Genomic DNA, 17,191 nt, shown 5'->3' with positions numbered 1-17,191 from the left:
CCGGCAAAATCACAAAATTCCTTTTTATCTAAATGTTTTCTGTTTGTTAAACATTTTGGATATCTAAAATATAATTCAAATGTAGGAATGCCACAGGATGTTACTTGTTTTTTTAATTTTGCAAACACAAAATAATGATGGCAAGTAATATTTTAAGCATCAAATTACATTTTTTGAATTGAAATTTTATTATTATTTTATAAGTTTTTATTTATGTTAGTAAAAGTAACTGCTTAGTAACCATTTTGTTTAAAGAAGAAAATAGTTTAGACCAAAATGTTTAATAAAGTTTAGACCAAAAATGTTTCTTTTAGATTATATTATCTATTTTATCGTTTACTTTTTTTTTTTTTAGGTATATTTTATCTGTTGTCGTTTACATTTTGGTTAAAAATGTAAACGATAACAAAAACAAAATAGATTTATGAAACAAACATAAAAAAAATTCTTATTGTTGTACATATAAATACTCAAGGATTCAGAAGAAAGCAACGACACAAGAAACCCACTAGGTCTATGTGATAAATATAGAAACAATATTAGAAGGAAAAAGTACTAGACTGTACCAAAAGCTGTACATTTACTAGAATTTCCACTGTTTTTCAGTGTAAAATTTGGAAATCACCAAGCTTATGCGAAAATTCCCTAGCAGGAAAAATGGTAAGCTTGTTAAGTCTAGTGCATTGCATAAAAAAAGGTGGTTATCCTGTATTTCAAACATAGGACAGGGAAAAAAATACAAATATGACAATAAAATTTTAGTAGAAAAATAGTTAAAAAATTTCAAACTTTAACTAAATTTATGTGAACAATTCAAGAAAAAATTAAACTTCTCACAGGTAGAAAACTATTGCAAATGTCAATAAGCCTCTGTAAATATAAACTACGCAAATCACTTTGGTTGATATGAAAAGGATTCAAGAAAAGTCTTTATCCAACAATCAACTAATTACAGCTAAAGAACTCAGACATTTACAATATTTTAAATATATGAGTTTAATTTCTGTTTTTTAAATATACATATACGATTTTAATTTTCTTTTTTTTTTTTAAATGATTAAATCTATCCTAATTTTAGGCTTACATTATTTTAAATGGGTCGGCAATTAAGGACAAATATATGCGCATTGACGTCATAGTTTAATTTTTAAAAACCACAAAAAATAACTAAAAAATGTGCAAATAATTGTTTATAAATTTAAAATATTTGACCATTAATACGAGCTTAATCATTTTCGTTTAGTTTAAAATTGAGTTTTCAACAAAAAAAATCTTTTTTATTAAATTTTTTTTAATATAAGGAATAATGCTTCTGCAAATTATGTTTTTTTAATAATTAATACTTCTGCAAATTATGACCTGAACATTTTTGATTTCAAAAAGCACTAAGGGACGCATTTGTTAAAAAATTTTAGAAAGGTAAACTTAGGAAGAACAACGTAGATGTTAGTTTGAATTGTTTTGCATAACTACAAAGTTTTAACAAGCTTAGATTATTTTGATAACTTCATATCATTTGATAACATTACTTCAATCTTTTAATAAGTTAAAATTAGAATATCAAAAAAAAAAACTTTTCTGTAAGAAGTGTTTGAATATTAAGTGATGGTTAACATGAAAACTTTAACATGAATTTGTAGCAGAGCTTAAAGTTTATTCGTTTTAGGTGTGAAATTTGAATCATAACAGGAAAAAGATACTAACTTCCTTGCTAACTTTAAAGTTAGACCGTTTATGACTAACTATTGGAGCGAACCAACTAAAACGAAACGAAATAGTCAAGACCTTCCCCATTTTATCAACTGTATGGTGCTCACTCAAAAAAAAAAAAACTTCTAGGAGCTGGCTATCAGTCTGAAACCATATGAATAGCCTTATACACGTTAGTTCCTTATCAGCAATCGCACCGCTAATACACTTAGTAACAGTACTGCTTGGTGGTAAAGAGGTCATGTACTAACCGAAATACAAACTAAATGCCAGTTATAACAAAGTAAGAGCTAATTTGATATTTATTGATATGTAGCATTCACTTCTTATGCAAAAGAAAACAGAATTATTTCAATTAAAAAACTCTTTGGTTAGCACAATGAAAAATCCGATTAAAGACATTGAATACATAACTGCTTTCTCTAACTGCCTAAAAAGCCATGCCCGAGTGCTTTGTAATATCTTTAGGAGATTAAGTATAAAAAAATTATATAGTATATATAGAAAAATTAACATTTATTAATGTATATATTTTAATAGGAAAACTTATTAAAAAATATATTTTCTTTATCAAACAGCGAATTAAATTTTAAACTGCGCCGTATAATAAAAGAAACTGAAACCTTACAATTTGAAATGAAAACTTGGAAAAAGGTATTTCCAAAAATGTAGTTCGTAGGATGCTATGTTAGCTGTTAAAAAGATCTAATCATCTTTACAATAAGTTTATATCTTTTATTTGAGTTTTCTCGCTCATTTTATTATGGAGAACGCGAAGAAGATCGCGTCTTGGACCGAGATCGACTTCTGCTTCTACTTTGACTCCTTTTTGAGTTGCGAATAGGTGATTTACTGTATCGTGGTGGACTACGACTTCGAGAGAGCTTACTTCTGGAGCGTCGAGGTGAATTCGATTGAGATCGGGATGTTCTTCGACGTCTTCTAGGACTACGTGAACGAGAACGACTTCGAGAGTAACTCCTTCTCCTAAAGCAAAAGAAATTATTCTAATTTTGGTAGGAAATGAACACAAAAAAGGACGCTTATTATTCAAATACGACACCCTAACCGATAAAACTGGAAACCAGTTTATAGTCATTTAATACCTTTATTAGCTGTTTAGTATTAATACATACTAATTTATTGAAACGTTTTTGGAAACAAAATTACCTGTTAACATGTTAGAAATAATGATTAACCTTAAGTAGAGGCTAAAAAAAGACATTAGAAAATCGTAAAAACTATTAAATTATAGGTAAAATCATAAAAAAAAAAGAAAAGTGTCTTTATTCAAATGATATCGTTAATTTTGAAAATTTTGTTTTGAAAAAGAACAACCTCAAAACGTATTTCTTTTTCTAAAATTGCATTTAAAAAGACTTTCTCAGCCAGTTCACATACAAAGCAAACTCATTTTTCTTAGATCATGAGATCTAGTCATCACCCACCTCACCCTGTAAATTTATCAAAAAGTCTAATAAATCCTGTAGTTTTCCTAGAACATTTATAACCCAAACATAGTTTGCTATGTTTGGGTTATATAAATGTTTTAGGAAAACTACAGGATTTGGAAGGTTTTAGGAGCAGTTTATTTAGTGTGTTCCAAAACTACAGGATTTGGAAGGTTTTAGGAGCAGTTTATTTAGTGTGTTTATGGTTTGCAAGGACATTCTGTAAAAATAGATTTTTGCCTTGAATTTGATAACTTGCTGAAAAATTTAAATGCTCTTGTTTAAGCTGAACGGGAATTTGTTGAATTAAAAGACTAATTCTTATTTACTTAAGATATCACACAGGAGTCTGCTATCATGTTCAGTGTTCTGGTCATATTTAATGGAAGATGAAACAGTCATGAACGGTGAAACAGTCATGAACGGAAACCCTGTCAAAATGGCTAGTTTTAAAGCTATAAACACAAATTTGTTCTGCAATACTTTAAGTGACCAGAACAACTTTTATCTTAGTTATGAATGCTTCTATGATCTGTCACATGGACATTTATTTCATTAAATAAAATTGCTTTGTTCCTGATTTTAAAGTATTTTTGAAGAGCTTTTCCAAACCATACTAAAAGTTGTGAATATTAATACCTACAATTTTAAGATAATTTAGAAATTAACAGATGATTTTAATGGAAGAAGTTAATTTACCTACATGAATATGTAAGAACTTTAAAGACAATTTTTAAAAACTTAACATAAAAATATATTTAATGAAGCATGTATATTAATACTAAACTAGTAATAAAGGTTTTGATCAAATCATATTTCAAAACACCTAACAATCTTTTTGGTTCAGTAATAATCACCACTTATCCTTAGTCTTTAGTTTTTCCATTAACAACAAAGATATTGCACATTACTTGCTATTCAATTAATCCTTTTAAGGTTAGTTTTTAAAGTAACAAATTTTTTTTGCTGTTTTGAGCGCGCAAAAAGTTCTATTTTAACAAACTTTGAAAAATTTAGCTTCTATTAAAAGACTGATAGAGGTTTGAACCTTGTTCATTTTTAACAGAAAAACCAAATACTGATTGTTCAATCAACACAAACACAATATATCACCTGTATGGTCCATCTTTGTATCGCATTTGATGAGGAGCTAAATTTAAACAAAATATTTTAACAAAATAATCAGGAAATATGAAAGTGATATCATAGAAAATTCACAGCAAAATATTAGAGCAAACAAACTTTTCTTCAAAACATACTCTTTCGTCCACCACGTGCATTTTTGCAAAAGATTTGTCTGCCAAACAAAGTTGTTCCATCTAAGCCATCAACAGCATCTTCAGCATCGTCTTCATAATCAAACGTGGACACCAAAGTTAAGAAAAAGCTTAAAATAGATAATTGAACAAACCCTACCTTAAAATGTACAGCTTATGATATCTCAGACTATCGCATTCTTTTTACTTTAAATTCTTTGCATTTAAACCTTCTCTTTACCCATTAAGCCCATTAACCCAAATTTCTTTCATCTTTACTTTTTTTCATTGAAACTTAAACCCCTTCCTCAAACATTTTTTCTTCGCGACTTTCTTGACTTGTTTAGGTTTGACCTTCAGAGATTTTAAAAGCTACTTTATCTTCCCTTTTTCTTTACTTTTGTCTTTCACGTGTTTTTAATATCCTTTCAATGCAACTTTACCTTTATCGTTAAATCTGAAAATTTAAATATAAATATACAGGTTTAGAAACGAAGAGCTATAGCGATACCAATTTTTATTATGTATGAAAACCTGATTTTGGCTGTTATTAAACTTGTTTAACTTATAATAGTAGTGTTAGAACACAAAATTCTGCAACAAAATATGCAACATTTTGTGCAAGACCCTAAGGTTTACCATGTAGACCTAAGGGTCTATTGTGTAAACTACCAAGAAAGATAAAAAAAAAAAACAAAAAAACTTCAGTAACTTTTTAACCAACCTAGATTCACAGAGAATGGTCTTTTTAAAGTAGTTTATTGTTCTATTTATGTTTTTTACATAACATATTTGTTTTTGGTAGAAAATAAAACAATACTTTAAAATCTAACAAATGTTGGTTAACTGAATCATAATTCAACACCTTTCTCTATGCAGTTTTACTTTCTTCAGTTAAATCACTATAATCCTACTTAATAAGTTAATTTTTTCCCCTTATATAGCTCTATTGGGTTTATTTTTTAAAGAAACGTAAATATTAATTTGAACTGAATTTACATAGAAGTCCAAAAAAGGTCTTAAAACATGATACCTGCTAAGGTATCTTTTACATTATTCTTTTGCACCTGGGATTTGTTTGGAAGGTCAACTTCACTTCATTTAAACTTTTTTCTTCCTTTTATTTCTTTAATGTTTTTGTACTTTGGCTCTCTTTGAAACTGAAAAGAGCATAGAAAGTTCAAAGTTTTTTTTTTAAAAAAACATTTAAAAACTCATGAAAAGATATTGAACATAAGCAAACCCTCTTGGTTCTCTAGTATAGTAGTCTAGAGGAATGTAAACATCACTAATATCACCATACTTTTCAAATATGCGCCTCAAATCTTCAGATCTAAAAAAAAAAAAGCTTAAACTTAAATAACATATAAACATTGTACTAAGAAAAGATTAATTGAATATAAAATGTGTTTAGTTCTGCAGTTAACATTAGAGATTCTGTTTAAGAAAATAAAAGTTAAGAACTAAAAGGAGCAAATAATTGGATATGCATTATTTCAATAGTTATAATTGAATAGTATTAGAAATAAATTAAGTATTAGCATTTTTTATTATTTAATATCACAAAAAGAGCATATTACAAAAATACTGTCATAAATTAAAGTAATTTTTCAAAAGAAAATGAATTTTTTCAACAGAATAAAGAGTTATTTAAATAGTTTGTATTTATCATCAGTGAGATTTCAAATAAAAAGCAATAATAATGTAATAGTAATTAATAGATACATAATACATACATAATACATACATACATACATACATACATACATACATACATACATACATACATACATACATACATACATATTAATCATTTTGAATATATTTGATCAATTTGTAACAATTATTCAGGATTTTTAAAGTCTTCTAAAGAGTATTTTTTCATAGTAAACCTTACTGCTGTAAATTTGATTAGAAATCAAATATATTTCAAGTTACCTCAGAAATTAGTTGTAGCTCGGGAGTAACTTCTTAATTCATACAAATAACATGCTATAGTTTCTTATAAAATATATGGATTTTTAAATATAGTTTTAAAAAGGAAACATACTTATATGAAGCAAACTAGAATGGTAGGCCGATTACTAATCACATTTACCTGACATCATGATGAACATTTCTAACGAATACGGATGTGGGAGTTCTTCCACCTCTTCGCGACATGAGAGCTGAAGGTTTTAACCAAATTATTATGTTTTACTTGAAAGGACTTTCTAGGTCTTCTTTTATTTTAGCTAAAATTAGAAAGAGTCTGGTAACAGAATACATAAAAATCCCCCATCTTTGATAATGGGAAAATGGTAACTAGATCCCAAGGTTTTCTTATAACTTCAATTGTTAAAAATGCTATTTTAAAACAAAAAAATTGTTGGAACAGCAGCGTCGTGCACTAGAAAAAACTGAGGGGGTTGATTGTAATATAATTTATATTTCATGACTAGATAAAAGCTTTGATAGATAGATATTAAGGTGTTGAGGATGATAAAAATAATCCAAAAATAATAAAAAAAAAAAGATTTTAGTTGTTGGTGCAGTTTCATTATTAAGACCGTAAAACACTTAAAGGTTGCATCAGAGTACATAGATATGTCCCTATTTACTATATACTGAAGTTTATTTCTTATTTAACTTTTACTGTGTACCTTAATTTTACTCTCAACAATTTTAAGGGTGTACAAAGGTGTTTGTCTTAACTGGTCAAAATCACCGTTCAGAAAGTCAACTTATTAATAAATGCATTCATTCCATGCAAAAATTTATGGGATGGTATAAGGTCAAACCTTTCCAATGTTTGCGCTCTGAAAAAAGCTATATACAAATATTGTTTTATTTCACAAACAAGAATGATTCACTTTAGCGTCATAAACTTTGCCTTCGAAAAACCAGTAATTGGTGGAAATACTAATCCAAGGGCTCAAATAATTATAAACCTCGAAACACATTCCTCATCGATAAGGATTATACTTCAAGGATTTGTTAGATAAATGTTTACATGGAACTTCTGGCCATAACTGCATGATGGCTTTACCAAATATCTATGTTTGCCTTGTTACTAATATGGAAGAGGTAGAACAAATTATTGGAATAAAAAAGATTTACCGGCGCAATTTAAGCTGAAAGCAAGAGAGCAGAACGTTATAGCTGCGTCGTTGGTGCTACGTAATAAAATTATATTCCCTCCTCTTTACATTAAGTTAGGGCTGATAAAACATTTTGAGAGAGCATTAGATAAACAGGGTGATTGTTTTTAGTACATTTGCAAAGTATTTCCAGATTTAAACAATGAGAAGTTAAAAGCTGGCACATTTAAAGGACCCAAACTTCAATAATTAATAAAAAATACCATTTTTTGTCCAAAAATTCACGATATATAGTTAGTTGAATGCTCTTCTTTTAAAGAGGTTTTTGAAAAAATTTCTGAATAATCAAAAAGCTAGACGATTCCAAGGGCTTACTTTAGCTTAATACAAGGTTCCAAACTGGTAGATAGCTATTTCCAATTTAGAGTAATTGTTTATCATTACTGTTATTATACCAAACTTGCATCAGGTTTTCGGGCATTGAAAAATGTTCTATCCAATCAATTATCCATTCGGGTGGTTAGTTTTACGGGTATTTACCAATTCCATCACCGTTCGGATTTAGGTCCCGAAAAAAATAAAAATTACCGGTTCGTTGGCCTAATGAAACTGGCCTCTAGCAGTAGAATGACATCTTTGGATAATCTTAACTGTCAGTGTATCTTTCATGCAATCGATGATACTGATGTGCAAATTTGTCCTAAGATGGTCAGTTTCAATGAACTTCGTCATAATTCTTTGAGTTTTTAAGATCCCTTTTTAATAACAAACGGAAAAAAATAACAGTAATACATATAAGGGTAAAGGGTAAATACTTTCAATGTTGCTATAAATTTCTCCATGTTACAATAAATTTCTCAATGTTGTTATGCTTTGTCTATGCGTATAAATCGTTAGGAACTACCATTATTCTAAAAGGTGTTAACTAGATCAATTTTATCCCGGCTTAATCATTTATATTTCTCAGCTATTTACTTTTCGTGGTACCTATTCCAACTTGCAACCAAAAAATGTACAATTACATTAAATCTCAAAAAAAAAACCAGGTCATCATTTACTTCCTAAATTTGGTCTTTGCCAAGTTTTAATTTCTAGTTAAGTTGTTGAGCATTTAATATACCAATATATACTTATTTTTCGATGGTATATACTTTTTTTTGGTATGACATTCTCAACTTAAGTCTTATGAAGCACCTTAATGATAAGTTTTAAGATGTTTTTCTGATATTCACGGAGATATTGTCAAAGGAACTTACAAAAGGTTGACGGATTGAGAAGTTAAATAAATGGAATGTGTACGAAGGAATATCTGGTCAGTCTACGTCAACCTTATCCAATATTATGGAACAAATATACAATTGCTAATAATTCAGCTTCATCATTAACGACAATAATATGGCAATAATGGCAATTAAGAGTACATTGTATAGCATGTTTAAACCCCTGAAAAAGTTATAAAAATTTTTATTTGAAAACCATAAATAAATCATAAATGATAAAAGTGTACAACTTGAGTTTAAATCGTAAATTTCATTACCTTTTTTAAAATAATTTCGATAACAGTTATAAGTTAAACTTCATACATTTGCTTTATATCAAGTTAAACTTCATACATATCCTTAAGTTAAGATTATCTAACTCAGGCACTTCGTGCCTGAGTTAGATATCTTAAATGAAAGATACTTTAGTAAGTGTTTAATAGCATTGCATTGTCTTCATCAGTTTAACTGACTTTCATTCGTATAGATTCAGAAAGTAAGAATACTGTTTGATAAAGTGTTTTTAATTTGGTTTATTATTTCAAGGTTTAAAATAATTTTGTGTTAAAAAGAATGTTTATTTATAAATCTATTAAAAACAAACTGAAAGGAGAATCAAAGAATTTTAATCCTGAAGATGTTAAGCAATATGATGTAAGTAAACTAGTAGGCGCTGTTCAAAATAAAAATGGAATTTGTACAAGCCTTTTTATCACCTCAGAAAATAATCCAAGCTCAAAATCAGTTTTCAGTGATAGAGAAATAACTTTTAATGTAAAGGGTAATTCTACATTTGAAGTCCACAATGAAGGATTTAAAAATACGGATTTATGTCATGATCAACCTCAAGTCGTTAAAGAAAACCAGAACTTGAAGACTGATAGTTCTTCCACTTCAATTAATAATTCAGTTTTTAAGTATGGTTCAATAGAAAGTTTAAAACACTTTCAAAGTTCATACTTTGACGAAATCGTAGCCCGTAAGTCTGCCAAGAATACCATTTTAACACCTGCTAAAAAATCAAATTCTCACTCCAAAAACAACCCACTTTCAAAAAAAGCTAAGAAGAGAAAACCTGTTGAAGTGAAGCTCGATTTTAATGTACCTATCAATAACTCGTTAGCAACTGTCAATGGTACTTGTGATAATGTAGCAAAATGTTTTTTTCCCCCTCTCGAGGAAGCAAAATCTTGTAATAAAAAAACAGATGTTGGCGACTTCAACAAAAAATTTTTGTTGCGTACTGGAATGAATTCTAAAAAAAACGTTTCTAAAGTCCAAAAAGCACAACTAGTTATTTCTAGTGCATCTTCTGTAACCAAGTCTGCACTGTTTACGGCACCAATCGTGTCATCTAAAACAGAACGTCAGAGATTTTCTACAGAGACCAATTTAATTGGAATGGAGCAGCTACATTTTTCTACATTAAGTTTATTTTCAGGGAAGACACAATCACAGTTATCTGTACCGATCTTATCTTCTGAAATTGAAAACAAAAATAATTTTATCGAAAATTATTATGCAACAACTCAATCTCGTTGCTTTCCATCACATGATCCTCTATCAAGTCAACATTTAATTGTAAAACCAGGAGTAATTAAAAGCCAAAAATCATCTAACGGTAATATTTTATTTGAAAGTCTTTCAGAAGAAAATTTCCCATCAAAAGAAGTAAATGAGCGAAACGTGAACGCTGTGAATTTATTTGACGCCTTCGAAAGTGATAGAAACACACACAAAAATTATGAAACAATGAAGCTATATATAGATAGCGTATACAGCACGGGGATACAAAAAATATCAAAACTTTCGGAAAAATACGGCTTAGATAAAAAAATTACTCCGGAGTTTTTGTCATTAACAAACGAAGAAACTTATCAATTGTGGAATACTTGCATTGAGCAAATATGGAATTTTAAGAAAGAAGAGAAAGAGGAAAGCTTGGAAAGCAGCGATGACGAACCTAACAATCAAAAAGAAAATTTTAAGTCGAAACTAGATCATTTAGAAAACTCCATCATTTTCAATAAAGATATTGGATGTAAAGGGTATTTAAATTTTCTGATACCTAGTGCGTTAAAAATGGAAGATCATTATAGAGTAAAGCCAAAAGAGAATATTAAAACTGCGGAACAGTTTGTATATAGAATGAAAACCAAGAGAGAAAAACCCAAAAGTAAAACTTATCTTCACAAAAAGACAAACAACTTAGTACCCTCCTCGTATATTAAGAGTAAAAGTCGACCGAATAGTAAAACATTTGTAAACAACTCGCCAAAACTCGATAATAGTTTAATGAAAGATAGTTCAGAAGCATTTGATTTATGTGAATGTAAATTAGAAGATAAAGTATTAAACGATGAAGGCAATTTATCAAGTGGACCACAAAACCTATCAATCAGTGAAATAAAAACTATAATTAAAGAAATAACAACAAAACTTTTGGCAAAAAATGAAGAAAGGAAAAAAGTATTTACACAAATTTTCGGCGATTTAAAAGAAACTTTTTTAAATCAATGTAGTGATTGCACAAAGTCAGAAACAATATTTAATCCGGTGAACATTTTGTTTGACGAAAAAGTGAAATATGAAAATGCTGATAATTGTTCTTTATTCAATGAAGACGCTCACAAGAGTCTTTTTGATTTTGATTCCGCATTTCATAGAAATATCCAGAGTAATCTGAGCTATAAACTTATTGCTACGCCTAAAACTTTTCAGAAAAATCAACAGCCCGAAGAAGAAGAGTGTTTAAGCGAATTCAATAGTCCGGAAGATTGCCCTGCTTACGAGAAACCATCAATACTAACTGATGATATAAAGAAACTGCAAGTACAATTAGCATCTATATTTAACAGTAGTCAAACAAGATCTGAAGAAGATTCCGTCAAATCCAACAGTCGATCAATTAAATCCTTACATGAACAATCCTTACATGAACATGTATGGCAATACGACTCTGATTTCCACAATAAAAAACAACAGAACTATGGAACCCAATATGAAACTATTCAACAAAAAGATATACAAACGGCTGAAAAAGAATATTTAAAGATTCTAGAGGAAGATTATGTAAATAACACAGTGAAAGTTGAAAGCCCTATGACTTCCGTGGAAGTAGAACATTTAAGGAACCCAAAAGTAGAAACTCCAATAAACCTAACGAAGGAAGAAAGTTTGTTTAGTGGGAAAAAAACGGCGAATAAAAAATCATCAGATGAAGGTAGTGTAAAAAAGAGTAAACTTGACAAGTGTAATTATAATTCCACTAAAGCATTAAAAGAATTGCTAAAAAGCAGCGAGTTCAATTCAAAGCTTTATGAATGTATCGCATGCTACGAAAAAGGTAATTTTAATTTTATTCTTTTTAACAAAGAACTTGTTAAAAAGTCTTTAAATTTTAATTATCTGCGTATAGTTAAGAACTTTGGTTTCCAAAACGAAATGGAGTTCATTGCAGTAGATTCAACTTGCTATACTGAAAATGTTGAGTTACTTTATCCCTATATCGGTAAACTACATGGCGTTAACAAAATTCTTGCGTTGAAAAATAATAGTAACAAAAAACTTCTTAAGGTTATAGGGTAAGCTTTTTTTGTGCAACGTGTAGCTTTATTTTACTCCGTTTTTTTTTAAAAAAAGTGTTACTTGTATTTCAGTAACATTTAAAAAGTTTCATGTCTTTTTTTTATTTAAAATTAAACCTTTGGACTTTTTTCTTTTTAGAGGTCTTGAAAAATACGACAATATTCTTGATTGTAGCTTCGAGATTTACAGAAGCTTGAATGATCGACAGTTCCCAATTGCTTGCAACACTAAAAAGAATAAATCATCTACCAACCGGTTCCTTAAAAAAGCCTGCAAAAGGCTTAACGGTATTATGCATTTTTGCATTGGGTTTTTCATAAAAGTCTTTATAATATCACTAACATGTTAGTTAAAAATTTTACTGATATTCAACTTTCGTTCTTCATGTTGGTTAAAGAAAAATGGAATGGCACAATTTCACCACTGGCTGTCAATGATGACGCCATACGAGACTTGCAAACAAAACAAAACATAAAAAATTTAAAATGTGATCCTGCAACAGCGTCCATTTACAAAGCTGATGGAGGAAGAATTTTTGTATTACTTAATTACGAAGAACACGTTCGAATTGTGGTTTCCGACAAAAGAGGTGATCTCAGGGTAGGTATTGCATTCTTGACAGTAGTTTTCTTACAAATCTTTTTTTTTTAATTTTAACTAAAAGAATTTTTTTTTGCTATTGCTTTTAGAGAGTTGTCAGCGAAGCTACAGATATACTTAAAATCATAGAAGGCTACGTGAATTTAAACGACGTTCAGTTTAGTTGGAGCGATGAATTTGGTTTTCTGAATTCGAATCCTTTAAAACTTGGAATAGCGTGTAAAATAACTGTGCAAGTAGTTTTGGAAAATGTCAGCAAAGTATACTATTGTTTTGATTGGATTGTTTAAAAAGATTTACTGGTTTTAGCTTATTTAACAGGATTACCTCTAAGACGTGATTTTATTGTGCTTCAGATTCAATTTTTTTAAAGGTTTTTTCAAAGGATTGTTCTAACATTTTTATTACAACTTTTATTATTATTTTATTTTAAGTAAAGTTGTTGCTATAATTTTTAAAAAAAAAACTTCAAATCTTATCCATAGGTTGGATGTATTGATGCATGTAAAGAAAAGTTTAAAGTGGAAATCGAGCCTTGTGGTATCTATGTGAACTTTTCAAACCTAATAGTATAATAAATTAATAACAAATTCATGAAAAAAATTCAAATAATGATAAAATGCCATTAAGATTATAAATTATAATTCTAAACTTTTTATTTGCAAGTTTTAAACAAGAAATCAAAACAAAACACGTATAGGATTATAAGTACTGAGCAGTTTGGGGTCACCGAGGTATTTTTTAATTTCAAATAATTTTAAAATATTTTTGTGAGCTGATTTACATTTGGTAAAAAAAACAAGATGAAATATTATTTTTTAATTTTAGATCGAACTGTTAAAAAAAATGAAGGAGTGCGTCACTACACTTCTTCAAATTGACAAGAATATCAAGCAAGGATAACCGTACAAATTTTATGCCTGTAAACTCTACATCGTGAATTTACAAGCATTAAAAGAAGTAATTTAAAAACTTTCTTTTATGTTATAAACTGCAAAAAGATTTGCCCATTCATCAATTCAAAAAAGTTGTTTTCAAGAACTTTTGTTATGCCTTTGTTATACTTTGGTATGCAATATAACGCTTTTTTTCTGTCCCGACAACTGACACAAGAAAATAACAGAGTTTTAGATTTAGGAAATTTTAATTGGGATAAACTCCTCTGAAGGATTAAGAAGTAGTTTATATACCGTAAGATGCTATATTAAGTTTTTTTTTTAAAATAAATGTCTTTTTCTCGTGAAACTGCAAGTTCGTGAAACTGAAGTTAGTAATGAGGTTATGCATCGGGCATGATGAAAAATAACGTGTAGGCCAAAAAAACTACAGAAATAATTAATTAAACAGACAAAAAAAAATTAAAGATGACATTCTTCGTACTTAAAAGTTGCCAACAAACCCTAAAGATGTTTTCCGATTTATGACTATTTCTGGACAATTCAAATTATATCAGGTGTCATTCTGTGGGGAATTATTTAGACTTTCCCTGAGACACTAAAGAGTAGTGATCGACCGAAACCGAAATTTGAGCCGAAACCGAAAGTACCGAAATTTCGGTTCAGTAAAGCTGTAGCCGAAGCCGAAATTGAAATTTCGGCCGAAATTTCGGCCGAAGCCGAAACCGAAACAGCCGAAATTTGAAAAAAAATGTTAAAAATCCCTGAACCTTTTATGATCACCGAATTAAAGCAAAAAAAACTATTTTACGTATATCTAAGCAATCACCATGTAACATAATTTGATAAAAACTATAATATGTCAAAAAAAAAAAGTAGAATATGTCAAGACATTTTAATAATTAAAGTTAACAATTGAAATATTTTCTCTACAGAATAAAATTTTTTCCATGTTTTCTGGCAAAAGTCTGTTTCTTTCATTTGAAAGAATGTCTCCAGCAGTTGAAAACAACCTTTCAACTTCGGTAGATGTTGGTGGAGGTGTAAGGAATCTCTTTGCCATTTTTGCCAAACCAAACTTTGCTTTTAATGTTGTTTTTTCTTCATACTCTTTCCAAAACTCTAAACAGCATGAAGATGTTGGGCTTTCTAAGTACTCGTTTAAAACTTCCTTTGCTAATTTGGAAGTTGGATTTTTGGACCTTGTATTTTGTGACTGTGCAATTATATTTTGCATCATTGAAGAAAACCCAGTGTTCTCAATAGACTTAGTTTTCATCACAGGAGTAGTTTCATTTTGGCTCAAAATGGAACTGTCTAATTCCAAAAGAACTTGTTTTTTTGCAGCTTAAAAGGCTTCTTGGGATCTAAAGAAGTGGTGCTTGTATCTGGGATCAAGAAGTGTTGCTATTGCAAAATGATCAATGGTTTCTAAATCAAAAAAACGTGCCTCCATTGCTTTCTTTAAAGCATTTTTCATGCCAATCACTTCTTCGTCATCAGAGGGAACTTCGAATGATTTCAGGATAGTTGTCACAATTGGAATACGTGCACTGATGCAAGCATCCTTTCCAGAGAGCAATTTGGTGGCTTCTTCGAAAATCGCTAAAATGTGTACCAGCTTTTCACACAGGTTCCAATCCTGTACAGTGAACTCAATGCCGCTGGAAGGACGGATTAGCAGCGTGGTAGCAATTGCTGATTTCAAGTACAGAATTCTTTCAAGCATGTAATATGTTGAATTCCAGCGTGTTGGGACATCATTTTTGAGTCCGAGCCTGTCAAAATTGTTCATTTGAACCTCTTGTTGTTTGTAAAGCTCAGCAAAGAAGGAATTTGAAAAAGAAGCATGAGTGCAAAGCTTTCGACATTTTTCTATCAAGTTTACAGCACTCTGGAGTGAAAAAAGTTCTTTTTTATTCACTAGTTGAAGTGAATGATTTAGACACCCAGCAGACTTGTAAACACACTGTGGTTCTTTGAAAGCTGCTTTTATATTTGCAGCATTGTCTCTTAAGCAGAATGTGATCTTGTCCTTTAGCTCCCACTCTTTCACAACATTCTCAAGTCTTTGAAAAATGTTTGAAGCAGTATGTTTTTCATCAAACTTGGAACATGACAGGCAGAATTTGATCCGCTCCCATTTGTCTGAAATGAAGTGTGCCATCATGCCCAAGTACTTATGATGAAAGGATGACCAAGCGTCCAGAGAGACGGAGATAGTTTCAGCATTTTTTTCGTTAAGCATAACTTTCGTTGCAAGCTTAATCTTTTCATAGGCTGGATTGAGCATGCTTCGGTAGTATTTCTCACTTCCAATGTCAAAGTGTGGTTTAAAAAGTGCATGATGGCGTAAAAATCCCGGATTATTCACAATTGACCAAGGCTGTAAGTCGAGGATAATCATTTCAAATATAGATCTATGAAACTTAAGACCTTCTTCGGAATTTGAATCAATTTTTGAGATATTGTCAACCCAGCCAGGCATTGTAAATTGCAGCATTTCAGTCCTCTGGTGTTTTGATCTGATGTCAAATAAAGGTATTGTTCTTTTTTTAATTGTAAGAGGCTTAAGCTGATCTGAAGTTGGTATATTTTCAGGATTGTCGGTAGTTGTGAGTATTGCTTTTTCAGTTAGGAGATTTTTTAGAGTAAGCTGTGGATGCCGACTTCTTAAATGTGATGAAAGTCCGCTAAGTGATTGAAGTTTTGGATTGTGGGATCCACGAGATATTTTCAAATTGCAGATATTGCAAGTTGCGTATTTGGAATCACTGGCTGTTACGGTAAAATGATTCCACAAATAGCTTTTCTTTCGATTATTTTCCATTGTAAAATTTAGCACTGAGAAACTTTGATTAAATTATTGATTTTGGTTACTTAACTTAAATGTTAACTTATTTAAAGAATGATTTGAGAATAGTAACTTGAATCAATTATGTAACGTGACTTCAATTAAAATTTCTACAATTGTTATAGTTAAAAATTGATTTACTAACAAACGATTAAAATTAGGAAATCGTCATGATCCCACTCTAAATTAAAAAAAAGTTATCTAGACTTTAAAAAAAATCTTATAAAAGTTTCGGTTCATTTCAGTTGTGGTTTGAACCGAAATTTCGGCCGAAACAGGAAAAGTAAAAAATTGCTGTCGCAGAAATTTCGGTTTCGGCTTCGGCCGAAACTTCGGCCGAAAGTTTCCGTTCGCTACTAAAGAGTCACTTTTTTTTTTTTTTTATAAACTTGATAATATATTTTACATCTGATTGCGAATCAATAGGTTTTACAAAATACACTCTCTTTTTATACATTCTTACAATCGCGTCATTTTCACACATTTTATGCATTAAC

At 29.9% G+C, this 17,191-nt stretch overlaps 3 protein-coding genes across 9 annotated transcripts; 1 reads left to right on the top strand and 2 right to left on the bottom strand.

The window, feature by feature from the left end:
* Positions 1-2,225: 2,225 nt before the first annotated feature.
* On the bottom strand, positions 2,226-6,723 carry LOC145202310 (serine/arginine-rich splicing factor 10-like). Of its 6 annotated transcripts, none has more exons than XM_090081902.1 (6): positions 6,516-6,672; positions 5,721-5,750; positions 5,451-5,577; positions 4,421-4,874; positions 4,275-4,311; positions 2,226-2,697 (listed from the first exon to the last, which is right to left on the bottom strand). In XM_090081902.1, the coding sequence occupies exons 4-6, from the start codon at positions 4,478-4,480 to the stop codon at positions 2,426-2,428; spliced, it is 369 nt and encodes a 122-aa protein (XP_089938028.1). In that variant the 5' UTR covers positions 4,481-4,874; positions 5,451-5,577; positions 5,721-5,750; positions 6,516-6,672; the 3' UTR covers positions 2,226-2,425. The 6 variants fall into 6 exon arrangements, with proteins under 6 accessions (XP_089938028.1, XP_089938030.1, XP_089938029.1 ...); XM_090081904.1 differs by having other exon boundaries at positions 4,578-4,874; positions 5,142-5,577; positions 6,516-6,638; XM_090081903.1 differs by having other exon boundaries at positions 4,578-4,874; positions 6,516-6,638.
* A 1,435-nt stretch (positions 6,724-8,158) lies between these two features.
* On the top strand, positions 8,159-14,020 carry LOC145202155 (uncharacterized). Of its 2 annotated transcripts, XM_090081901.1 has the most exons (9): positions 9,209-9,252; positions 10,198-12,102; positions 12,175-12,340; positions 12,483-12,631; positions 12,742-12,944; positions 13,034-13,204; positions 13,430-13,484; positions 13,611-13,678; positions 13,773-14,020. In XM_090081901.1, exons 2-9 carry the CDS (start codon positions 10,509-10,511, stop codon positions 13,845-13,847), a joined length of 2,481 nt encoding a protein of 826 aa, XP_089938027.1. In that variant the 5' UTR covers positions 9,209-9,252; positions 10,198-10,508; the 3' UTR covers positions 13,848-14,020. The 2 variants fall into 2 exon arrangements, with proteins under 2 accessions (XP_089938026.1, XP_089938027.1); XM_090081900.1 differs by having other exon boundaries at positions 8,159-12,102.
* Positions 14,021-15,188: 1,168 nt separating this feature from the next.
* LOC149891039 (zinc finger BED domain-containing protein 4-like) lies at positions 15,189-16,670 on the bottom strand. The gene has a single exon (XM_090082025.1). It carries the CDS (start codon positions 16,668-16,670, stop codon positions 15,189-15,191), a length of 1,482 nt encoding a protein of 493 aa, XP_089938151.1.
* Positions 16,671-17,191: the final 521 nt, after the last annotated feature.

Source organism: Hydra viridissima, unplaced genomic scaffold, assembly GCF_058129835.1.
Source record: "Hydra viridissima isolate aposymbiotic clone 2 unplaced genomic scaffold, HvirCarnegie_v1 scaffold_3, whole genome shotgun sequence".
NCBI lineage: Eukaryota > Metazoa > Cnidaria > Hydrozoa > Anthoathecata > Hydridae > Hydra > Hydra viridissima.
Note: the sequence above shows the minus strand (reverse complement) of the source record. Positions and strands in the feature narration are given on the sequence as shown.